This window comes from Kogia breviceps, chromosome 2 (assembly GCF_026419965.1).
Source record: "Kogia breviceps isolate mKogBre1 chromosome 2, mKogBre1 haplotype 1, whole genome shotgun sequence".
Classification (NCBI taxonomy): domain Eukaryota; kingdom Metazoa; phylum Chordata; class Mammalia; order Artiodactyla; family Physeteridae; genus Kogia; species Kogia breviceps.
The window spans coordinates 30164942-30191671 of NC_081311.1; the positions used below are offsets into that span (position 1 = coordinate 30164942).

General features: G+C 38.5%; 1 protein-coding gene across 5 annotated transcripts in view; it reads right to left on the reverse strand.

Moving 5' to 3' along the window:
• Window positions 1-26730, reverse strand: part of R3HCC1L (R3H domain and coiled-coil containing 1 like) — a 76111-nt gene that overhangs the window by 5216 nt on the left and 44165 nt on the right. For all 5 annotated transcript variants that reach the window (XM_059054697.2, XM_067024896.1, XM_067024894.1 and 2 more), the window contains 4 exons: window positions 9957-10132; window positions 5317-5387; window positions 4334-4429; window positions 3689-3829 (listed from right to left, as the gene is read on the reverse strand). In XM_059054697.2, coding sequence (XP_058910680.1) covers window positions 3689-3829; window positions 4334-4429; window positions 5317-5387; window positions 9957-10132 — 484 coding nt within the window. The remainder of the gene's footprint in view (window positions 1-3688; window positions 3830-4333; window positions 4430-5316; window positions 5388-9956; window positions 10133-26730) is intronic.

Consider the following 26730-nt stretch of genomic DNA (forward strand, 5'->3'; position numbering starts at 1 on the left):
CAAGTCAAAACTCACCAAGAAAGAGTGTCATGACTGATTAGCACTGTCTGTCATGGATAATGAATGGGGAGCAACAGTACCTAGTATACATCTGTCATTACTGGCTTATATTATTATAATGAATACTAATTTCCCAAGAGTCACATAAATAATAGCATTCTAAATACATAAGGCACCTTTCTAAACATTTTTATACATGTTAACTTATGTCGCTCAAAAAATTCTCCATGGTTAGGTAAGTCAGGCATTGCTTTCACTTTGTTGGAAACTGGGGCACAGAGAGGTATAAGAAACTTGCCCATGGCCACATAGCTAGTTAATGGCAAAAACTCTATTATAGCCCAGATCCTCTCACTCCTAAATGATCTGCCCTGATCTTCACAGTTAAAGCCTGTACAGAATGGTGTCCAGATATTCCTGATTTCTACTAAATGAAAAAGAAGAGGAGGGCTTCCCTGGCAGCGCAGTGGTTGAGAGTCTGCCTGCCGATGCAGGGGACATGGGTTCATGCCCCGGTCCGGGAAGATCCCACATGCTGTGGAGTGGCTGGGCCCGTGAGCCACGGCCGCTGGGCCTGCATGTCCAGAGCCTGTGCTCTGCAACGGGAGAGGCCACAGCAGTGAGAGGCCCGCGTACCGCAAAAAAAAAAAAAAAAAAAAGAAGAGGAAACTGTTTTAAACTATTGTACAGATTTAAGTTAGACCTATGGAAGAATTTTCTGATAGTAAAAGCTCTAACCATTGGAACAGATAACTAAAATGAAGCCTGTCACATTTTATTTTCTGAAGACCTTAAAATTTTTTATTTTTATTTTTTTCGAAAATAATGTTAATTACCCCAAAACTCCTTCAAAAGGGATTACAGTATTATAAAAGGAACATGGGTTTTAATTAGAGAGGCCTAGGTTCAAATGTCTCCTTTCAATTTACCAGCTGGGTGACCTCAGGCCAGCTACTTCACCTCTCTGGGCCAGCTCTAAACTGGAGATAATACCATCCCCATCCAGAGTTCTCATAACATATTGCCAGGAATTTCCTTCCAATCCTTTTAATTGCAAAAACCTTTACGTGGCTTTTAATCTTAAAATCTTCAGAACTGAAGAGAGAGGAGAAACAACTGCTTAACATATCAGGTTCAGGGCTTCCCTGGTGGCGCAGTGGTTGGGAGTCCGCCTGCCGACGCAGGGGACGTGGGTTCGTGCCCCGGTATGGGAGGATCCCACATGCCGAGGAGCGGCTGGTTCCGTGAGCCATGGCCGCTGAGCCTGCGGGTCCGGAGCCTGTGCTGCGCAATGGGAGGGGCCACAACAGAGAGACGCCCGCATACCGGAAGAAAAAAAAAGTCAGGTTCATATTTTCTTTCTTACTCAAGGCAGATATCCCCACCAGACTGCAAGTCTTAAGGAGAGGAACAACATCTTGCCGTTTCTCTAACTTTCCTAATTAGGGAGCACAATGCCTTGCACAGGGTAGGTACCCAGTGAATTCCAATTGTAGTTGATAGCGTATAACAGGCAATTGAAAATAAAAAGAGTAAGGACAAGAAAAAAATGTGCCCTGGAATCTGTGCTGGACTCACCATAAAATGATATTTCTACTATTACTAAAAACAGCAGCAGCTCATATTTATCACACACTTATTATAGGTCTAGAGAAACAGGAGGGAGAGTGTTCCTATGGGTTTTAAAGATGACTAAGTATCTTTTGTGGATTATCTCACTTGATTTCCATTTTATGGATGAGGAAACAGAGGCCTCCAGAGAGTAAGTAATTTGCCTAAGGTGACATAGCCAGTAAATGGCACAGCTTAGATGTAGACCCAGGCTGTCTGATTCCATTTCATATGCTGTACTGACCCCTTTTCCTCCAGTGGAAGAACTGGAACAGAAGTATCTGTTCTGTTTAATACCTAAACAGTACTTTTAATTTCCACAGAAAAAAATCTTTAAGTGAGAAGTCTTGGGCTCCATGCAGGCAATTACAAGAGTATATGTTCAATGCATAAAGAAGCCAGAAAGCTATATCAGGAATTTTCCATACGCATTTTCTCAGATATAAAGAATGGGAGAGTTCTGAGACATAATAAAGGAAGAGTCCTCTATAACCTGTATATAGATTCAGGACCAATGCATAGGAGAAACTTACCACCGTGGGTCTCTATTCACAACTAAACGCCTTCTTTAAAAAAGTAAGTAACAGGGTACCCACTTAGCCAACAGCCTCATTTTTAATTTCATCACTAAAATGTCCTTTGTATAGCTGAGCATTTAAAACAAACTCAAGTGGAACAGTATGCTGATGTGCCTACAGAGAAACAGAGGGGGATACTCAGGTGATAGCCATACAAAACTATTATTGCAGTACCTGTAGAAATACAGGTGATATTACACGCATAGGGAAGCAGGAAACATTGCAAAAAGAATCACATCTCCTTTTATAGATACCATTGTTATTACCCTCTATTGATTTTCTGAGATAACTGTGGTTATCACAGAGAAATCATTTTCCTCAGAGATAACCAATTAATAAAGGGTTAAGGACACTGCACATTCTACTTTAATCTAGCTCTGACAGTGCCATATATAAAAACCAGAGGAATCCTCCCGTTTCTATAGTCTGTAGGAAGCCTTTGAGTCAAGAATGCATGGAAAAAATCAAAACTGCCTCATTATAATCATTAAGGTTTCAAAAATTAGTTGGGTTCAACTCTGAAACTCTAGCACCTGCCATGACACACTCTGTCACTGGTTATCTGGCCAGTGCAGCTGAGAGTCTGCAAGCTGCCTGCTATCACCAAAGCAGAGTGGACAGGAAGTATTAATGGCCTTGTTAGACCGACAATAAACAAGGAGTTTGAAACTTCCATTCGTTTAATGGAAAAATGAAGTTATTTTTCGGTAAGTGGAATTTTCAGAATAAATTACCTTCACAGACTCCACAGATCGAGGGCTAAGGCAGTCAGACTGTCTAAAGCCTAAAGGTTGATAAAAAGCACTTAAGTGCCAACCGGAGTCCCAAGCCTTTATGTACAAGTCAACAGCCTATAAAGGGGAGAGAGACATTTAACCTCAACTACAAACTATAGGGAAAGAAAAACCCTGCTTGTGGATCAGTTGAAATATTCTGAGGACTCTTAAGTACTGGAAAATAATCAGAAGATTAGGCTAACCTAGATGTGCTCTAATGGAGCCACTCAGGACTGTCTTTAAAAGAAAAAATTACCTTCTACAGTTATTATCATCAATGTCAGATGCTGGCTTTTCCTTAATTTGTCTTCTATCTAAGATCTAAACCATTTGATAACATTATGGCAATCATGGCCCAGTAAAACCACAGCTAATAATGTTTTCTGCCTGGGAGACTATTATGTCTTCATAGGAATATTTTTCTGAGAGTCGGGAGCAAGAACTATAGAAACAGCCATGGATAAGCTAAAAGGACTGAACCTGTCTCTTGGAAAACAACAGTAGGAACATGGATTAGGATGCCTTGGTGTATGGAACAGGCAGACAAATTCTAAAATGTCTTCCTCCTAAATATAAGGCATGAAAACAATTTCAATATATGTAGGAGGTTTCTAGGAAATGGAAATGCCAAAATGGAATGGGCTTCATTCTTTTTTTTAAAAACACATGCCTTATAGTGAGCTCTAAAGGGACTAAAGAAGAACACCATCAACTTCAACTCACCGCGGGCTTCTTGCAGTTTCTTAAGTTCTGCTTCCCGTTCGGTTTTGCTCTGCTTACTTCGAACCCCAAGGGCACTGATGACTAACCTTCTGGCTAGGGCTGCTGAAGTCTCAGGACGCTCCTTTGCTGGCTGGAGAAACTCTGAATGGGAGAAAGGGAGGTAGTAGGAGCGAGTAAGGAAGAGAAAGCACTCTAGCTCCAAGTGATTTAACTCAGTAATTAACATACCAAATAGACTAACAAGGGCTGAATCAGCAGTAATTAATACAAGCCTGATAGATGAAGAGCAGGGGAAATTAACATGGCAAAGCACAAACAACCCTGCCTTCATTATCTGTATTAACACAATTTCTTACAGTGACTCTATCAAACAGCTAAACACAGAGGTAAACTAGATAAGGATGTCATCAGAAAATGGTCGCTGCATTGCTTGCAGTTAGTATCTCCCATTCTCTCCAAGTGGCTACTCCAGTGCTATATTTCCAACACAGCCTTTTCTCTTTTCTTTTTTCCTTAAAATAATATTTCCTCTAACACTAAAAATAAAGGTGATTATGTCCTTAGAACTCTGGATGCTATACAAGTGCTGGAAAAAACAATATCACCACTATCAACAAGAAAAAGCTCCTGAGATTATAGGCTTACCAGCATAAGCTCTAGCTTTGGCCTTGGCTGCTCTCGTGGCCTGCGACAAGGGCCGGATCTTCACCATGGTATGTTTACTACCCAGAGCATCACGAGCTGTAAAGAGAATAAATATAAAGAAGTAGAAGACATGAAGAAGAGTGATGCAAAAAAAAAAATTAAAGGCTAGTTCTTAGAAAGTATTTCCTAGATGTTATGCTTTATTTTTCATCATGAGCAAAAGAAATGGTAAGCTCTAGAAAATCCGTAAGGAACAAAATGGCAGTGATTATTTTAGAACAGGGTTCAGTAAACTATGGCTTTGTGACCAAATCCAGCCAACCACCTGCTTTTGTAAAGTTTTACTGAAACAGAGCCATGCTCATTCATTTGCATACTGTCTAGGGATGCTTTCTGGCTACAACACAAGAGTTAAGTAGTGACAGAAACCTTATACCCTAAAATATCTACTATCTGGCTCTTTACAGAATAAGTTTGCAGACCCCTATTTTAGGTGTTTCAGAGGAATCAACATCTCTAATTTCTCTGAATGCCTCTGCATCAGATCTATCATGAGGCCAATGATATAAGTGAAAAGGCCAAATCATATATTCAGAAAGTAGGTGTTACAAATGCTCACTGGACAGGTTAAAAGGCTACTGCAAATTCATTTGTCAGGGAGGGGGGTAGAATCAAAAATATTTTAAGATTTAGTCATACTGGCTTCTTAAATCTTTACCTATAATCTGTCTATGCACTATCATAACTGACAGCTATGCAGCAAATAACCTTGGAAGGAGCACTCTCTCCAAATACCACTGGATTAGGATAAAAAGGGAGAGGGGGAGCAAATGGGTACCAAAGTAACATGCCTCAAAAACCTCTACCTGCCAATTATCTGTATTGACTGAATAAAATGTCAGGTGGCTGGAACAGAAAGCAAATAAGGACAAGTAGTAGGAGAAAATAGACAACAAGCACACTGAAATCCACTGGGTGAATACCTGTAATCGGACTGGAGAATACTCCTAGGGCGTGTGTATCATCCACCCATTTAATATCAAATCCTTTCTTTCTGCAACAAAAGAACAGAATTTTATTCCTTAAAATAAAATTTACTTTTAAAAAACATCTTTCAAATAGAGTCCCATGAAGCATTTCATGATGAGATAGAAATACTCAAGAAGCACACAGGTGGAATGGGGATAATGACACACAAAATGGCTTGGGGTACAGAAGAAGCCACTGAATTTTAAAAGCAATAATACCATCATAAAGAACTACCTGGGAGCATTTTACATTGTAAGACAGTTTATAGACATCAACTAATTAATCCTCACATGTTCCCTGGGGAGGTAAAGTATTTATCACACTATTTACAAGAGATGTTTTTAGGGGACTGGAACTAGAAGAGGTGGAACGAGGAAGCATAGGAGGGGTAGAAGAATATTAGAGGAGGAGGTAGGCAGGGAAGGTCACCTGGATTTAATGCAAATGTAGGCTCAAGGACAGAGACAAGAGACAGAGAGGGAAGAGGGAGACAGGTCATTCAAAGCAAAATCAATCAATCAATCAAATAAGGGAGAAAAGGGACAACCCTAATCAGAGAGGCTGACCTATTCTTTCTTTCCAGTTGTAGAAGTGAAGTTAGAAAGGGAAACTCAGGTTCTGCCACCTTCAGACCATGGGCAGGTTTAATCTCTCTGTAAGCTAGGTCTGCTCATCTGTAGAAATGGGTACAGTTCCTTCGTAACAGAGTTGCTGTGAAAACGGAAGTGAGATCATCCATGACAAGGCAAAGGGCACGGTGTTGAGCACTTAGTGGACATCTAATGGTGCCCATTATTTTTTATTATTAATAGCAATATTCATCAGGAAGATGATTAATATTGATGAAGATGTGATTAAAATATGAAGTTGACTCTGCTGTTTGACTCAACAGGCATTATTATTATATGCTTTTGCACCATGACCTTTTCTTTTTTTTTTATAAAGCACTATAAAGAAAAAAAAAGGCAACTGCTAAAATATCTTCCCTCTTTAACAACTAGTCAAGAAAAAATTTCCTTTGAAGGAAAAAGGAATAAAGAGGCTTTGAAGGTTAGTTAGACAATTTCCTGAATGTAAGGGTCAGTTTGACCACGGCGTAAATAGACCACAGGGGTTGAAGACCATGAGAAAGTTCAACAGTGGAAGTCTATATTATAAGATAGTTGACAAAAGATAGAGAAAAACTTAGATGGGCTCTGGAGGGCCTTTTAGACTTCAGAATTTCATAACCCTTTAAAATGCTTCCCCCTATTGAGAATGTTTTCCTGTTTCATAGAACAAATGATCTGCAGGTAAGATTAGGAAGAAACAAAGCAAGGGAAGTTAATAATTCTTAAGAAATAACTAATCTTCAGGAAATTCCAGATATCAACAAAATCAATCCTTGGTCTTAAAAGTCATCATTATTAATGACAACCTAAGGTAGTTCTAATTTTGGATTTAATCTCATTGACTGCTTTTTAAAACCTATTATGCACTTTATCTGGAACAGACCCTGATACCGGGTCTTAACATAATTGTAATGAATTAGACTGACTGATCTACACTGTATGTTTAGTGTAAGATCTATGACAGAGAGTGTTAACTGTCCTCCATGATCTAGTCACTCCTCCTCTCTTTTAGTTACATAACTGATAAGTGCTGCCCCTGTCCCCTCAACCAACAAAATTTAAGTGAGATACCTGGCTGCTAGTTTTGCCTGTTCTAGAGCTTTACAGAAAAACGGGGTGCTTGTTTTTGTACATAAAGTTTCAATGAATATAGCCACACTCATTGTCTGTAGCCACACCTATTGTCTATGGCTACTTTTGTGCAACGATGGCAGAGTTGCCTAAAATAATTACTATCTAACCTTTAAGGAAAAGCTGGGGGCTATACCCTAATTCAAGATGTACATGAATTGAATTTTAAGTTTAAATTTGTATATCAGACAATAGACCTTGTTCATTGTTAAATCTGGTTCATTGGTAATGTCAGGATTGGAGCATTAAAGTATAATCCCTTCTTGGTAATGCCTTTCTTCCAAACCCTGAAAATCTTTTTCTTAATTACTTATTTTCAGAATTATTTCTTTATTCCTGAAGCTTATTTTTTCTTATAAGCTAAAGATACAGAGGTATACTTCTGACTCTTTTACCTCCTCATACATATGTATGAATTATATACATATATGAGGTAGTGCAATTATTCTCAAACCCACTTATATCAGTTTTAATTTATATTTTCACTACATAATTTAATTTATTAAATAAAATTAAAATGATGAAATATGAGTGTGAAAAAGAAAAGTTGTGTCTATGGTTTGGAAGACTAGAGAAAGATAAAGTCACTAAAAAAACCCAAACAGCTATTATCAATTATGTTTGGGCAAAAGAGCTTAAAAAAAAAAAAAAGAGAGAGAGAGAGGCAATTCCCTGGTGGTCCAGTGGTTAGGACTTGGCACTTTCACTGCTGTGGCCTGGGTTCAATCCCTGGTCAGGGAACTAAGACCCTGGAAGCCACATGGCATGGCCAAAAAAAATTTTAAAAAGAGAGAGAGAGAGAAAACATTTTAACATATAAGGAATTTGCACTCAGGTGAATCTGAAGGGACGTTAAAGTTCTTGCTGGAAGACACAGGTGATATCAGGGTGACATATAAGAACTCAATAGAAGATAGTCTGCCATCAACAGACTAGTTACTTAAAAAAAAAAAAGGCCTTGGCACCACATCAAAGACTGGCAAGTAAATGGACATTTATATGTACTGTTAAAATAAACTGGTTGAGACATATAACAATCATTTTTTATCATTCTCTACTTGACTATTTCTATCTCGGTGGTCAGAATAACCTCAAATCAATAATTTAATTTACAGCTCTTTTGGACTGTTAGGGCCCTTGGTGCCTGGCTGAAGAAAACACATATCCTCTCAGGAGATATCCTCTTCTTTTACTGTAAGCGTCAATTCTCATAAGTAAAATTCCAAAGGAAATGGTCAGCTGTACAGTTTTTTTAAAAAGTAACTAAACCTCCAAAAAAGAAGCAAGGCACTATGAGTGAGAATTTGCAGAAAGAGAATTAAAAGGACATCAGGTAAAGAAATTACCAGACATAGACTACAGAAGGTCTATGTTCAATATACTTCTTGAAAATATTTGGAGAAAAAAAAGAAACGAATGACCATGCATATTTGAAAAATAGAGAACTTTGAAAAATGAGAAACGTAAAATGAAATTTAAAAATTCAATGGACAGATTTAACAGCAAATTAAACACAGCTGAAGAAATCAGAAAGTGGAAGTTAGAGCTAAAAAAATTACTCAGCGTGTAATGCAGACAAAGAAATGGAAAATATTAAAGAGATAACATGCGGATTAAGTGAGGTTTAATCTACTTTTAACTGGCATCTTAGAGAATATAAAAGAGACTAGTACAGAGGCAATATTTGAAGAGAGAATGTCTAGTGTTCTCCAAAACCAATGAAAAATACTAGCTCAATAATAATAACAAAAGAAACACAAAGCCACATCGTACTGAAAATGCACAATACCAAAGACAAAGAGAAAACATTAAGAGCACCCAAAGAGAAAAGACAGATTACTCTTAGAAGCAATAGTTAGACTTTCAGCTGGCTTCTCATCCTACACTAAGAAAGCCAGGAGAAAGCAGAATAAAATCTTCAAGTTTCTGAGAAAAACAACTACCAACCTAGGATTCTCTACCCAGCAAAAATGTCTTTCAAGAGTGAAGCTGAAATAAAGCCATTAAGAAACATCAACGACGATGATGACAACAAAACCCAATTGAGTGTGTTACCAGCAGACTGTTACTAAATTAAATGCTAAAGAACATGTTTCATGCAGGAGGAAAAAGATTTCAGATGAAAGATATAAGATGCAAGAAGCTATAAATGAAGAATACAGAAAGTGGATGAACCTGAATGCTGATAATATAATACAATAATGTAACATCAAATGGAGTTTAAAAAGAAAAAAAGATTCAAAATACTAAATCACAATAGCATATTAGTTGGAGGTTCGGGAGACATTGGAATGGAATTGGGGAATGGAGTTTAAAACCCTTAGAATGTTTGGAAAGAGTGTAAAAATATTAACTTTAGCCATTGATAAATTAAGCAGGCATTTTATAATTTCTAAAGTAACCACCAGATAATAGAAACAGGATCATTTCCCAAAAATGTGGAAGGAGAAAAAAATACCTCATCAATCCAAAAGAAGGCAAGAGAAAAGAGAAAAAGATGGGACAAGTAAACACACAAAAAAAGATGGCAGGCATACATCCAAATATATCAATAATTACAATAAATATAAATGGACTAAATGTACCATGAAGACAGATTCCAAAGTCATTATTGATGACATTCTTCTTAAATACTAAAATGGGGTCTAGAAAGACTATTTAGCATTTTTAAAAGGATCTGAGAAGAGTGGTTTGATACGGATTTCTAATGGACTTGGAAAAGACAATAAACAAACTTGATGCTAAAGTAAACGCCAGGAACAGAAAAACAAAAAAGATGATCTTTCAAAAGACATTTTAAGAAAACTTCATTCCACCTTCCCTAACATCCCCAATCATTTGCAAGTACTTACTGATAAGTGCAGAAAATCCGTAGGAGATCTTCAGTACGAAATTCTTGGGGGAAGTCATAAATTTCAATGACATGTGGGAATTCACAATCACTGAGGTCAGTATCAGGAACTTCATGGTTGTAATAATCAAATATAGGTTCTTGGATGCTTTCTCTATTCTTCATATTCCCTGATAACTAGAAAGGAGGAAGCATATATGTAACTGTTACATCAAGCCAGAGCATTGTAAAATATCCTCCCATATATAAACAATCCTCCTTTTTGTCTCCATGTTCCTATTCCTTAACCTTTATCATTTGTCTCTGTTCATGAACACAATAATGACTGGGCTCTATCACCCAGCTTCTATTATACATGTGGAATACTTTGATTAATGTGGTGAGTTATAAACAACACATCTTAGAAAATGAATTTCAGAAAATAGCTGAAGAGATGAATTAATAACATTTGTTTTATTTGAGCTTATTGATCAGACCCATAGTTTCGTTTCTGAAAATGAACAAAAACAAAATAAAATTTTTAAGAATAAAAACACTTTGTTAGTCTACCTTTTGTTGACAGTAGCTTACAAAGAAATTTGTTATGACAAATGTAAGTGGCACAGGTAATTATATTTAAGTTCCCTAGCATTAGAGCTACCTAAAGGAATTTCCACACAGCAGGTTAATACAGGAATTAATAGTAATGAAGAATAATTAAAATTCTACTATTCTATATGAAAAAACTGAAGGCTATTAACTATTTCACACAAGAAGCAGGAGAATGGAAAAGGAAAAGTGGAAAGTGGCAGCAAAGCCATGACGGTCATTTTGTCATTCACCTAGAGCCTAGTACTGACCACCCAGAGCCTTCAGACTCAAAAGTGTGTTCTCTCTGTTAATCAAAAGTCCAACTAGAGCCCTTCAAACTTTCTCTTTCATACTGTGCCTCTTTTCCCATTAAATGAGAAAATGAGAATTTGCAATGCCAAGGATGTATCTCCTTTCCTTGGAGAAGTGAAAAATGGATTTAAGAATTTAATTCGGGAGGGAGTGAGGGAGGAAGGTGATTTAGGTAAAATCGACAAAAATGCTTATTTATTGCTGGGTCTCTAGTTCCTTTTCTCCACTAAGCTTCAGTTTTACATCTTAAAAAATGGGAATAATAACAGTACCGACACTTTATAGATAGGTGTGCAGATTAAATGAGATGATGTAGTAAGTGCTAGCACACTACATGGCACCTAAGTAATAATTCAATTTCAACCCAATTTAAACATATTTTAACTAGGTGCTAAATCTATTATAGGCCAAGCACCATGTTATTTCCACCCTGCTTAGGATGTAGAAATCAGGAAGGGAATATTCCTCACACCGTAACAATGAGAAAAGACCAACTGACCTATAAAATCATAACTTTTCTTGAGTTTACCATACAGCTGAGTATGCAACACAGAGTACACAAGGAAATTGAAATCCACAGGATGACATGTCCCTCCAAAGAGAAACAATATATAAACTGTTTTGCCTCTGGCGGATCATGGGAAGAAGTGGCCACCACATGAGTGGGCAAGAAGATATCAGGGCCTCATGACTGTTGTGGCCTCTCCCGTTGCGGAGCACTGACTCCGGACACGCAGGCTCAGCAGCCATGGCTCACAGGCCCAGCCACTCCGCGGCATGTGGAATCTTCCCGGACCGGGGCACGAACCCGTGTTCCCTGCATTGGCAGGTGGACTCTCAACCACTGCGCCACCAGGGAAGCCCTTAACAAGTTCTTAAAAGCCTAGAGTGGACCGGTGTATCAGTTTAGAATAACTCAGAGCCCCAGAAAGGAGGATAATCTGCAATTACTTGCAAGTCCATCCTTATGCCAGTGCCATACTGACTTGATTACTGTCGTTTTGTAAGTTTTGAAATCAGGAAATTTGAGTCTTCCTACTTTGTTCTTTTTCAAAGTCATTTTGGCTATTCTGAGTCCCTTGCATTTCCATATGAATTAGAGGATCATTTTGTCAATTTCTGCAAAAAATACAGGACAGCTGGGATTGAGCTGGATGTGTTCATCACTTTGGGTAGTATCTTAACAATATTAAAGAAGATAAACATGGAATGTTTATTTAGGTCTTCTTTAATTTCTTCCAAAAATGTGTTATTAGTTTTCAGGGTACAAGTTTTACACTTCTTTTGTTAAATTTATTTCTAACGTTTTTATGCTACTGTCATTGGAACTATTTTCTTCATTTCATTTTTGAATTTCTGGCATGGACTTTTTGAGTTACTTTGCAAACCCAAACCAAACAAACCACTGCATGTCCATGCATTTATAAATTGGGGCTAAATAATGCATTGTGAGAGGTAAACAATGCCTAACTACAAATACCTTGGAACTATAAGAACTGATTATAAAGAAGAAGAAAAAAGAGAGGCAGGATAGTCTGGCAAGGAAATTTGATTATGGCCCTTTGCTCTAATCTGGTCAGCAAATTTGAATTTGTATACTTACATCCCATTTTTGAGGTAATTATTAAGCATTTCAGCTTCTGGCAATGATTAAATGCAAAGTGTAAATAATAGCAAAACACACAATTCCTACTCTACATTTCATGGGAAAATAGATATAAAGCCTACAAGTAACATACTCCTGACTAGTTTTTCCTATAACACTCAAGACTCCACTATTATCAGGGACTCCTAACTTTTCTTAAGAGGAAAAGAACTTTGTTTCATACTCCCATGGTACTGATATTGTTGGAATCAGCTTACATGTCTACTGGCAACACATTTTTTGTGGAGGTAGGCTGACAGGTAGCAGGCCATACTATTTTTTTTTTGCGGTATGCGGGCCTCTCACTGTTGTGGCCTCTCCCGTTGCGGAGCACAGGCTCCGGACGCGCAGGCCTAGCGGCCATGGCTCACGGGCTTAGTTGCTCCGCGGCATGTGGGATCTTCCCGGACCAGGGCACGAACCCGTGTCTCCTGCATCGGCAGGCGGATTCTCAACGACTGCGCCACCAGGGAAGCCCAGGCCATACTATTAATAGTGTTTTCTCCTGAGAATTTCAACAAAACATTCAAGGGGGCCTTGACAGGGTAAAGGAGAAAGGAATATGTGGCACAGAAGGGGAAATGTCTAAGAGAAGACAATATGGTATAAAGTGAAGATCAGAGCATGATCGTGAGAGGGGAGTGGGGGCGGGCAGGGCAGAGACCACTATCAGACAGAGGTTAGACACAGTAATACAGATGTATTTCAGGAAAGGCCCTAAGATTTCATGCAATGACTTTTTTGCAGTAGACCTGTACTGTCCAACACAGTAGCTGCCAGCTACATGTGGTTACTGAGTACTAGAAACATGGCTAGTCTGAATTGAGATGTGTTTTATGTATAAAATACACATCAAATTTCAAAGACTTAATACAAAAAATAAAAGATCTCACTAATAATTTCTTATATTGATTACATGTTGAAATGATATTCTGGATATATTAAAAATATGTTCTGGACTTTACCTGTTTATTTTTACCTTTTTAAATGTGGCTCATAGAAATTTTTAATTATATATGTGGCCACATTTGTAGTTTGCATCATATTTCTACTGTAGACAACTGAAACTTTACTGTTAAGAGTCACATGTATTGAGACAATACTTGTCACAACTGTCAATGTGAAACCTTCATATTTTATGACCAACCTTCATATATTTTTCTTTCATATGGCTAATAAATGTTTGATAGAGCAACAACAGAGGGGAAAGGTTTACAATTTGATTCATTCTAATCTATTACAGTCCAAGGGAAAGGAAAATTTGCAAACAACTCAGCAAATAATTTTCAGTTATGAATTACAAATATTTTATGATTTTTACTGTCTTGCTGTTTATAAAGCATAAGTGAAATCTGAGTATTCCTTCATATGTAGAACCAGCTTCCACAAAATCATTCAACTAAATTAAATTATCTTCCCAAATGAGGGTTTTAAGACTCTGATAAGCCTAGTAATCTGCTCTTGAAAACAAGTCTAAAAAATAGTACCAGTTCAGAGCTAGGGACACATACAGACTGAAAGTGAGGGGATGGAAAAAGACATTCCATGCAAATGGAAATCAAAAGAAAGTTGGAGTAGCAATTCTCATATCAGACAAAATAGACTTTAAAATAAAGACTATTACAGGAGACAAAGAAGGACACTACCTAATGATCAAGGGATCAATCCAAGAAGATATAACAATTGTAAATATTTATGCACCCAACATAGGAGCACCTCAATACATAAGGCAAATGCTAACAGCCATAAAAGGGGAAATCAACAGTAACACAATCATAGTAGGGGACTTTAACACCCCACTTTCACCAATGAACAGATCATCCAAAATGAAACTAAAAAAGGAAACACAAGTTTTAAATGACACCTTAAACAAGATGGACTTAATTGATATTTATAGGACATTCCACCCAAAAACAACAGAATACACTTTCTTCTCAAGTGCTCATGGAACATTGTTCAGGATAGATCTTGGGTCACAAATCAAGCCTTGGTAAATTTAAGAAAATTGAAATTCTATCAAGTATCTTTTCAGACCACAATGCTACAAGACTAGATATCAATTACAGAAAAAAATCTGTAAAAAATACAAACACATGGAGGCTAAACAATACGCTACTAAATAACCAAGAGATCACTGAAGAAATCAAAGAGGAAACCAAAAAATACCTAGAAACAAATGACGATGAAAACACGATGACCCAAAACCTATGGGATGCAGCAAAAGCAGTTCTAAGAGGGAAGTTTACAGCAATACGATGCTACCTCAAGAAAGAAGAAAAATCTCAGATTAAACAACCTAACCTTACACCTAAAACAATTAGAGAAAGAAGAACAAAAAAATCCCCAAAGTTAGCAGAAGGAAAGAAATCATAAAGATCAGAATGGAAATAAAGGAAAAAGAAATGAAGGAAATGATAGCAAAGATGAATAAAACTAAAAGCTGGTTCTTTGAGAAGATAAACAAAACTGATAAACCATTAGCCAGAATCATCAAGAAAAAAAGGGAGAACACTCAAATTAACAGAATTAGAATGAAAAAGGAGAAGTCACAACTGACACTGCAGAAATACAAAGGGTCATGAGAGATTACTACAAGCAACTATATGCCAAGAAAATGGACAGCCTGGAAGAAATGGACAAATTCTTAGAAAAGCACAACCTTCCGAGACTGAACCAGGAAGAAATAGAAAATATGAACAGACCAATCACAAGCACTGAAATTGAAACTCTGACTAAACATCTTCCAACAAACAAAAGGCCAGGACCAGATGGCTTCACAGGCAAATTCTATCAAACATTTAGAGAAGAGCTAACACCTATCCTTCTCAAACTCTTCCAAAATATAGCAGAGGGAGGAACACTCCCAAACTCATTCTACGAGGCCACCACCACCCTGATACCAAAAGCAGACAGAGATGTCACAAAAAAAGAAAACTACAGGCCAGTATCACTGATGAACATAGATGCAAAAAATCCTCAACAAAATACTAGCAAACAGAATCCAGCAGCACATTAAAAGGATCATATACCATGATCAAGTGGGGTTTATCCCAGGAATGCAAGGATTCTTCAATATATGCAAATCAATCAATGTGATAAACCATATTAACAAACTGAAGGAGAAAAACCATATGATCATCTCAATAGATGCAGAAAAAGCTTTCAACAAAATTCAACACCCATTTATAATAAAAACCCTGAAGAAAGTAGGCATAGACGGAACTTACCTCAACATAATAAAGGTCACATATGACAAACCCACAGCCAACATTGTTCTCAATGGTGAAAAACTGAAACCATTTCCAGCAAGATCGGAAACAAGGCAAGGTTGCCCACTCTCAACACTATTATTCAACATAGCTTTAGAAGTTTTAGCCACAGCAATCAGAGAAGAAAAAGAAATAAAAGGAATCCAGGGGGCTTCCCTGGTGACGCAGTGGTTGGGGGTCCGCCTGCCAATGCAGGGGACCCGGGTTCGTGTCCCGGTCCGGGAAGATCCCACATGCCGTGGAGCAGCTGGGCCCGTGAGCCATGGCTGCTGAGCCTGCGCTCCGCAATGGGAGAGGCCACAACAGTGAGAGGCCCGCCTAGCGCGCACATGCACACACACACACACACACACACACACACACACACACACACACACACACGTGAAAAAAAAAAAAGAATCCAAATCGGAAAAGAAGAAGTAAAGGTGTCATTGTTTTCAGATGACAAGATACTATACATAAAGAATCCTAAAGATGCTACCAGAAAACTACTAGAGCTAATCAATGAAATTTGGTAAAGTAGCAGGATACAAAATTAATGCCCAGAAATCTCTTGCATTCCTATATGCTAATGATGAAAAATCTGAAACACTCCCATTTACCATTGCAACAAAAAGAATAAAATACCTAGGAATAAACCTACCTCAGGAGACAAAAGACCTGTATGCAGAAAACTATAAGACACTGATGAAAGAAATTAAAGATGATACAAACAGATGGAGAGATATACCATGTTCTTGGATTGGAAGAATCAACATTGTGAAAATGACTCTACTACCCAAAGCAATCTACAGATTCAATGCAATCCCTATCAAACCACCAATGGCATTTTTCACAGAACTAGAACAAAAAATTTCACAATTTGTATGGAAACACAAAAGACCCCGAATAGCCAAAGCAATCTTGAGAAAGAAAAACAGAGTTGGAAGAATCAGGCTCCCTGACTTCAGAATATACTACAAAGCTGCAGTAATCAAGACAGTATGGTACTGGCACAAAACCAGAAGTATAGATCAATGGAACAGGATAGAAAGCCCAGAGATAAACCCACACTCATTACGGTCACCTTATCTTTGATAAAGGAGGCAAGAATATACAATGGAGAAAAGACACCCTCTTCAATAAGTGATGCTGGGAAAACTGGACAGCTACACGTAAAAGAATGAAATTAGAACACTCCCTAACACCATACACAAAAATAAACTCAAAATGGATTAAAGACCTAAACGTAAGGCCAGACACTGTAAAACTCTTAGAGGAAAACATAGACAGAAGACTCTTATGACATAAATGACAGCAAGATCTTTTTTGTACCACCTCCTAGAGAAAGGGAAATAAAAACAAAAATAAACAAATGGGACCTAATGAAACTTTAAAGCTTTTGCATAGCAAAGGAAACCATAAAAAAGATGAAAAGACAACCCTCAGAATGGGAGAAAAGGGGCTTCCCTGGTGGCACAGTGGTTAAGAATCCGCCTGCCAATGCAGGGGACACGGGTTTGAGCCTTAGTCTGGGAAGATCCCACATGCTGCAGAGCAACTAAGCCCCTGCACCACAACCACTGAAGCCCACGTGCCTAGAACCAGTGCTCTCAACAAGAGAAGCCACCACAATGAGAAGCCTGCACACCACGAAGAAGAGTAGCTCCCGCTCGCCGCAACTAGAGAAAGCCCACGTGCAGCAACAAAGACCCAACACAGCAATAAATAAAATAAAATAAATAAATTTATCAAAAAAAAAGAATGGGAGAAAATATTTGCAAAAGAAGTAACTGACAAAGGATTAATCTCCAAAATATACAAGCAGCTCATGCAGCTCAATATAAAAAAAAAAAACAACCCAATCAAAAAATGGGCAGAAGACCTAAATAGACATTTCTCCAAAGATACACAGGAGGAATTAGAGAAATGCACATAAAAACCACAATGAGGTATCACCTCACACCAGTGAGAATGGCCAGCGTCAAAAAATCTACTAACAAATGCTGGAGAGGGTGTGGAGAAAAGGGAACCCTCCTGCAGTTGGTGGGAATGTAAATTGATACAGCCACTATGGGGAACAGTATGGAGGTTCCTTAAACAACTAAAAATAGAACTACCATATGACCCAGCAATCCCACTACTGGGCATATATACCCTGAGAAAACCATAATTCAAAAATATACATGGGCTTCCCTGGTGGCGCAGTGGTTGAGGGTCCGCCTGCCAATGCAGGGGACACGGGTTCATGCCCCAGTCCGGGAAGATCCCACATGCCACGGAGCAGCTGGGCCCGTGAGTCATGGCCGCTGGGCCTGCGCGTCCAGAGCCTGTGCTCCGCAACAGGAGAGGCCACAGCAGTAAGAGGCCCGCGTACCGCAAAAAAAAATGAAAGATACATGTACCACAATGTTCATTGCAGCACTATTTACAATAGCCAGGACATGGAAGCAACCTAAGTGTTCATCGACAGATGAATGGATAGAGAAGATGTGGCACATATATACAATGGAATATTACTCAGCCATACAAAGAAACAGAATTGAGTTATTTGTACTGAGGTAGATGGACCTAGAGTCTGTCATACAGAGTGAAGTAAGTCAGAAAGAGAAAAACAAATACTGTATGCTAACACATACATATGGAATCTAAAAAAAAAAAAAACCCAAAAAACGTATGGTTCTGATGAACCTAGGGGCAGGACAGGAATAAAGATGCAGACATAGAGAATGGACTTGAGGACACGGGGAGGGGGAAGGGTAAGCTGGGATGAAGTGAGAGAGTGGCATGGACATACATACAGTACCAAATGTAAAACAGCTAGCTAGTGGGAAGCAGCCCCATAGCACAGGGAGATCAGCTCCGTGCTTTGTGGCCGCCTAGAGGGGTGGGATAGAGAGGGTGGGAGGGAGATGCAAGAGGGAGGGATATGGGGATATATGTATACATATAGCTGATTCACTTTGTTATAAAGCAGAAACTAACACACCATTGTGTAAAGCAATTATACTCCAATAAGGATGTTAAAAAAAATAGTACCTGACTTGCTATGACATAATTGCCTGATTTCTATTTGTAGAAGGTGACAAAAAGGGTGCAGAGAGCAGGTCAACTAGGCATGCATCACTGAGCTTTTTATTTTTTGTTTGATCCTAGGTTCTTCAAGATACAAAAGGAAAAACAAAAAGTTCTGAAGTCACAAGTTACTCTCTACAAACAAAAAATAAATATATGCTACATTATTTTGGGATAAAGTTATATTTATATCTGTAAGATGGGCATGTTAGATCAGCTGTTATTGTTGTCCCAATTATAAGGATGGAAAATTGCATCACAGAGAGACTAAAGGACATCCCTAAGGTTACAAATCAAATTACTGATAAAGTTTGAATCATAACTCAGGTCTCCTGACCACTAGTCTAGTATTCCTTCCGTTAACATGATGAAATGGCCTTACAGTGAACAGAATCAGAAACGGTGGCTATATCAATGTTCAGGACAACTAATTCCCTCTGATTAAGGATTTATGGATACAAGCAGTTCTAGGAGGAAAGGAGGGAGGGAGGGAGGGTCAATGGCAAAGCTGAAAAGAACTCAGAGGTGCTGATTTCTTTCCAGTCCTATATTTGAGATACCATATAGCTTATAGATTAAACTTCCCAAAATACTGCTTTGATCATGTCATTCCTTTGATTAAAAATCTTCAATGGCTGTATTTAAAGCTCATAATCTGGACCCAACCTACCTGTGGTTAGAAGAATGACAGCCTCTCAAAGATGTCCATGTCTGAATTCCCTCAACTTATGAACATGATACATGGCAAAGGAGAATTAAGGTAGCAGGTGGAATTAAAGATGCTAATCAGATGACTTTAAAATAGAGAGATAATGCTGGATTATCTAGATGGGCCCAATATAATCACAAGGGTCCTTAAAAGCAGAATTGTTTCAGAGAGAGAAGAGTCAGTGTATCAGAGTGAGGCAATATGAGAAAGACTTGGCTGGCCACTGCTGGCTTTGAAAACGGAAGGGGGCCATGAGCCAAGGAATGTGGGCAGCGTGTAACAGACACTGAAAAAGGTAAGAAAATAGGTTCTCCCCTAGAGTCTTCAGAAAGGATCACAATCCTGCCAATACCCTAATTTTAGTCCTAATTTTAGTGAGACCCATTTTGGACTTCAGACCTACAGATCTGTAAAAGACAATAAATTTGTGTTGTTTAAGACAGTAGTTTGTGGTAATTTATTACCTCATTAACAGTGTACTAAAATATATACTACCTTTCTCGCTTTATCTCATGTCATCCCTTAAAACATGCTACATTCCAACCAAAGAGTAATACTATGCCTAAATACATCTTGCTTCTTCCTGCCTATTGCTTTGATCACATTATTTTTGGTCACATGTATAATCTGACTCTTCCTCTAGACTTCTACAGCGTTTACCTCATCTGCACTACTTTTACAGTACTCACTGTATAACACCCTATACTAATAAGACCTGTCTCTTCCTCTACCCTCAACTTGACCACCTAACCAACAAACATTTAAGGTATGTTGAACATGACATTAGAGAAAGAACTTGAACAAAGAATTTTAATATGTAACAAAGTTATAAGAATGAAGAAGGTATTACCAGTGGGTAGAGGGGAATGAACTTTGTTTCGTTCACTGCCCAAGTAAAGAAATTATACAGAGAAAAGTATCATAGGCAGAAGTATGCAAAGGCATGCAAGGAGTGTGGTATTCATTAAACAGTTCAGTGTGGTTACACTAAATAATATGAGGGCTTGGGGGAGTGCTATGGGCTTAACTGTGTCCTCTCAAAATTCATGAGTTAAAGCCATAAACCCCAGTACCTTAGAATATGACTGTATTTAGAGATAATGCCTTTAAACAGGTATTAAGTTAAAACAGGGTAGACCCTAATCTGAGTGGTATCCTTATAAAAAGAGGAAATTTGGACACAGACACAGAGGGAAGACCATGTAAAGACACAGGGAGAAGATGGCCATCTACAAACCAAGGAGAGAGGCCTCAGAAGAATCTAACCCTTGCTGCCACCTTGATCTTGGACTTCTAGCCTCCAGAATTGTGAGAAAACGAATTTATGTGGTACTTTGCCATAGTCAGTCTAGGGTACTATGCTCTGGCAGCCTTAGCAAACTAATACAGGGAATAAGGCTGGAAAGAAAGACTGGAGTTTCAGTCTCCTCATCAATATTCTGATTCTATAATTCAACTACAAGGGACATGCCATATTTATCCCTATATTCCCCCCCTGCACACATTACCTACCTTGCACAAACTAGGCATTCAAAAAATACTTATGGAATGAATAAAATGCACGTGCCCCAAGTTAATTACTTTGTCCAAATGCATGCTTATCAAGACTGATTCTACACAGAGCCCCCATCAATAAGAATTTGATTTATGCAATATATATTTAAAAAAATGATTCTGGATGGCATTCTGAAATTTGGGGGGAAAAATGACACTTTTTAAATTTCCCTTTGCCAATAAACTTTAATTGTTCTGGTTATATAAATCATGCAGAAAATCCAATTTAATAAATTATAAAAGGAAAACAACAACAACAAAAACAAAATTTCAAAATAGATCATCTAAACTTCTGATAGTGGCAAATTCAGGACCTAAACCTGGGAACGTTCCATATTTTTTACAAGCTCTCACAGCCTGGAATGCCTTGTCTGCTCCTGATCCTTCTCTTTTAAGACCCAGCTTCAATCTTTATCTCCTCTTGAAGCATTCCCTATTGACTCCATTTTGATGGTTTCTCCATTCCCTATACTACTGTATCATAACCCTTGGCAGTTGGATATGTACCATATTTCATCAATTCTAAGATGCACATTTTAACATCTCCAACATCAGTATGCATCTTAATCATGCATATTGCCACTGCTTGTCTGCATATGAATGAGCACCAAAAGCACCAGTACCAAAATTTGCAGAAAGGGTGGTCAGCAGGGTGGAAGAAAATCTGAATATAATAGCCCTATATAAGTGCAAAGCTGGCTTAAGAATCCAGCAACAATGATTTTTGCTTCTTTTATGTATTCTTTTAAGAAATGCTGTATCATCAAAGTTCTTGATGGCACAGAAGATGGTAACAGGATGGAAAGACGTATCAATGACTGAGTCAAAAAATTATTAGGACTTCCCTGGTGTTCCAATGGTAAAGAATCCACCTTCCAATGCAGGGGACATGGGTTCGATCCCTGGTCGGGGAACCAGGTTCCTACCTGCCATGGGGCAGCTAAGCCCGCACGTCACAACTACTGAGCTCACGTGCCTCAACTAGAGAGCCCAGGTGCCACAAACTACAGAGCCCACGTGCCCTGGAGCCTACACGCCACAAGTAGAGAAGAGAAAACCTGCACATCACAATTAAAGAGAAGTCCATGCTCCACAATGAAAGATCCCGCATGCCTCAAATGGAGATCCCACATGCTGCAACTAACACCCAACGCAGCCAAAAAAACAAATAAATAAAATTAAATTTTAAAAAAAAGAAGAAAAAGGAACACTTGGGTTCTAATTCAAAAAAAAATCATTAGAAAGAGTTGGACTATAAACACAAAGTTTTAGGAAACGAGAACCAATTTATTTCACCTACATTTTCTTTATGTAAGAAATGATATGTGATTAAAAATTTATGTCTAATTAAGAGCTCTTTCAGTATGTATAATATAAAAATTCTAAAGGGTAAGCATTGTGTAAAAGTTTAATTTCTTTCTTAGTGATACATAAAATAACGATATATTTCACAATCAATAGCATTTTCAATTCAATGAGATAGAATACTTCTTTATTTTTTTCTAGACATTTCTGAGAATAAGTTTCATCAGCTCCACAAGACTATAAACTCCTTAAACATTCTTATCCTTCTATTTCATCCCTCATATCACCAATATCAGAGCTGGGCACAGTATAGCTGTACAATGTCTGCTGATTGGCTGAGAGCTTTAGGTAGAGGCAAAGGCTTACTGTCATGGAAAGAGCCCAGGGTTAGAAACCAGGAGACTGGGATTCTAGTGCCAACTCTGACACTAACCTTAGCTAGGTCAGTAACAACCTTTCTGGGCCTTACTTGCCTTATCTATAAAGCAAGGGGTAAACATAAAACATGTTACAGGTCCCTTTCAATGCTAACATTCCACTTTTTTAAAAAAGATGTAACAGTGTTCTCTCTTAGACAGGTTAAAGTTCCAGGTCCTAGTCCTTATTGTTCAAGGCCTATGTTATAATCCTGCCTCTGATCTTGGAAGATAGGAATAAGAACACTTCTACAGGTACTTTTAATTAAACGTAATAAACCACTTTAAACTAAAGTTGTGGCTATAACAAATTTAAATATTAGGGATATCAGGAGGTTACAGGGAAATGGACAGCAGAGACTTGACCAGGAATTAATGGTATAACATTACTGCGGTTGCTTCAAATTATCACTATGTCTATTTACATAATTACTTACAGAATTAACCCATATTGCTAATTCTCAATTATGTAGATTAGGTTATTCAACCTTTTGTTTCTATTTTCTCTTCCACTGTTATCCTGTAGCTACTTAACTGCTTACTAACTCAGTTTCTACTCTTCAGTAGAAACTGAAGAAAATAAATTTTTCATGTCTGTCCATGGTAATGTGAATAAATCAAACGGTAGAATTAAAATGTTTTACCCATTTAACTTCCTATCTTTGGCAAATAGGGAAATAACACTATTTTTTAAAAGTATTTCAAGCCTTTTCAAATTTTTCATGACCTAAGTTCAAACACATCCAAAAAGAGTTCCCTTAAAAGATAATAAAACTACAGTGTATAATATACAGCATAAGTTATGGCTTCCATCCCTTTTCTATACTGCTTTTGGCATAAATCCTTTACAACAGCAGAAGGATAAATTCAGACTTTTAAACTCTAACGTTTTTTAAAATTAATTTTTATTGGCGTATCGTTGCTTTACATAACATTTAACACATTAAATATAAGAGTAGATAATGTCTTCAGTGGTGTTCCCTACCTGCAAATAAAATTATCTAATATATTTAGGCTATGCTTCCACTGACCTTATCAAGAAACCAAGGCCAGAAATGCAAACTTTGACTTCATAAAATTTATTAACACAGAATGAGTAGAATGCCATTCAAGGTGCCATCTAAAGATTTCTCTAGGGAGCTCCCTGGTGGTCCAGTGGTAAAGAATTCGCCTTATAATGCAGGTTCGATGTGGGTTCAATCCCTGGTCAGAGAACTAAGATCCCACATGCTGCTAGGCAACTAAGCCCGTGTGCCACAACTACTGAGCTCACGCGCCTCAACTAGAGCCCACATGCCACAAAGTTCAGAGCCCACTTGCTCTGGAATCTGCGTGCCACAAACTACAGAGCACATGCACCCTGGAGCCTGCGTGCCACGAACAGAGAAGAGAAAACCCACATGCCACAACTAGAGAGAAGCCCATGGCCTGCAACAAAGAGCCCACGCACCACAAGGAAAGATCCCGCATGCCTCAATGAATATCCCACGTGCTGCAACTAAGACCTGACGCAGCCCAAAATAAATAAAATAAATAAATAAATAATAAATCTTAAAAAATATTTCTCTAGAACAGGTATCAGCAACATCTCAATATCACTGATTATCATCAGTGAGAGAACTCCACGGCCATAGCTTTGGATTAAGGCACAGTAAAAGAGAAGAAAGGGCAAAAGGGAATAAGAATGAAGAAAAGGAGAACAAAAGGAAATAAGAAAAAAGAAAGCTACAATAATGAAGCATGTCAGATGATCACTTACTGACCCCGGTGCCAGAAGACAAATTTGAGAGCTCTAGTTTCCTCTAATGAATAGTAACGTATGGTACACGAATATATGGGCAGGGACCAAGTGAATATCCTGAACCAACTTGGACCTGGCTCCTATTTAGACAGTACAGAAAGGTTAATATGGCAAACTGACACTGGCATTCTTGGGAAGATGCTATCCAGCCTGAACAGTGAAAACACTGCAGCAGATTAAATTTTAGTCAAGAGGAAGACTGAGAAAGCCGGGGAGACATAATCTGGATTTCCTCGTCTTCCCAGCATGATTGGGAAGACTAGATGAAAAGATACCACTGATGAAGTATGAACATGAGTAGGCACACACAGAAGGAAGATGGTTTGGGAATGAATGGTGTTCCTTTTCTCTTTTCCATGGTCATACATTGTTAGCAACTTTCTATAACAAAAGGAAACTCCTACCAAAATATTTACCGCTATCTAAAAACACACATCAGGACCAGCAACGGCCAGTGAAGGGACCAGATGTCAGTGTCTATCAACATCAGGGTTATGCTGCTGGTATCTTACTAACACTCCTACCAATAGGTTTGCTGATCAGTACAGGAGGCAGCAGAGGAAGTTTTATCTATAGACAAGAATAATTCCTGTGTGCTGGTACCAAGATTTCAAAGGGTTAAAAGAAGTCATGCCAACATCCTTTTCTTTATCAATTATCAACTTCAATTTCTGGGCATCCTATACCACGGTTTTAGGAGACGTGTAATCTTTGGAGACTCATCAAGAGTTGCAGTTCTGGGAGCTCAACAATGACCTAACCCCTTCAGGCAGTTTCAGAAGTTCAAATGTCACAGGAAACTGCTTCACATGTCAATGGCTACCATACCCTGCTCTAGAGCATACTTCCCTGCCTATTAGAAGTACTAGGCATACCTCTATGGCTAGCCATTGTCAACAAAGAAATAGGCCAGCTGGGAAAAGAGTCAAAATCTTTGGTTGGAAAGTTCTCAAGGTAGGCAGACACTCTGGTTTAGCCTTTAATAACATACATTTGGAACAGTATAAATAATAAATTAGGAATAATAGTCACCAAAGGGCTATTAATGTTCTTGGATTTGTGACATCTTTTAATAACATTACTATTATTACATCTTCTAAAACCCAGAGCACAGGAGGCAATAGCTTGGAGTTGGATCTACTACTTGCATTCTTTTTTTTTTTTTTTCTTTGCGGTACACGGGCCTCTCACTGTTGTGGCCTCTCCCATTGTGGAGCACAGGCTCCGGACACACAGGCTCAGCGGCCATGGCTCACAGGCCCAGCCGCTCTGCGGTATGTGGGATCTTCCTGGACCGGGGCACGAACCCATGTCCCCTGCATTGGCAGGCGGATTCTCAACCACTGTGCCACCAGGGAAGCCCCCACTACTTGCATTCTTAATCCAACTTCTTTCTTGCTCTCATCTATCCTCATGCCTCAACACAGACTCCAATCTGTACCAAACACCTCAGAAGATATCCAAATGCAATACCCGGGCACTGGCTGTCTTCAGCTTAAAACACTACCTGCTCCGTTTTCCCGCCATTCCCAGCTTTAGGTCAGGCTAGTGTCCTCTTTGGCTGTATTACTATGTTCCTCAAAAGACTCAGTTGCCTAAATTCTTTTGCACCTAAACAGTGTTAAGAGCTGAACAACAGAGTTGCACACCTAAACCTCCCTCCCACCAATACAGAAGCCATATCCCTAAGCTACCACACAGAATCCAAGTTCCAGCAGCAATGATGTTTTGAAAGCTCCTGGAGGCTAACCTAAAAAGGCAGAAGGCAACGCTGCCCTACTGCCTACATCCATTCAGTAAATATTTACTAGGTCTACCATGTACAAAAGGCTCTGTGTCCCATGCCCTTCTTTTGTAGGAAGCTGTTTCTTCTCTCCCATGTACACCTGTGCTCTCCTACCCCCTCTGCCAACTCGTAAGAACACTGCTTCCTTCCCCAGACTAAGGCCTTCTCCCAATGCTTGGATCCTTAAAAACTTCTCTATATTCACCTAACTTACCATATCATTAGTACATCTTAGCCTGATTTGGGTCTAAAACCTCTGCTGAACAGTGTTTTGCTTTCTAATTATGAGCTGACAGCCACTTCTGGTTACCACACTCACATCCTGATATAATTTAAGTTTGTATGTTGTCTTTG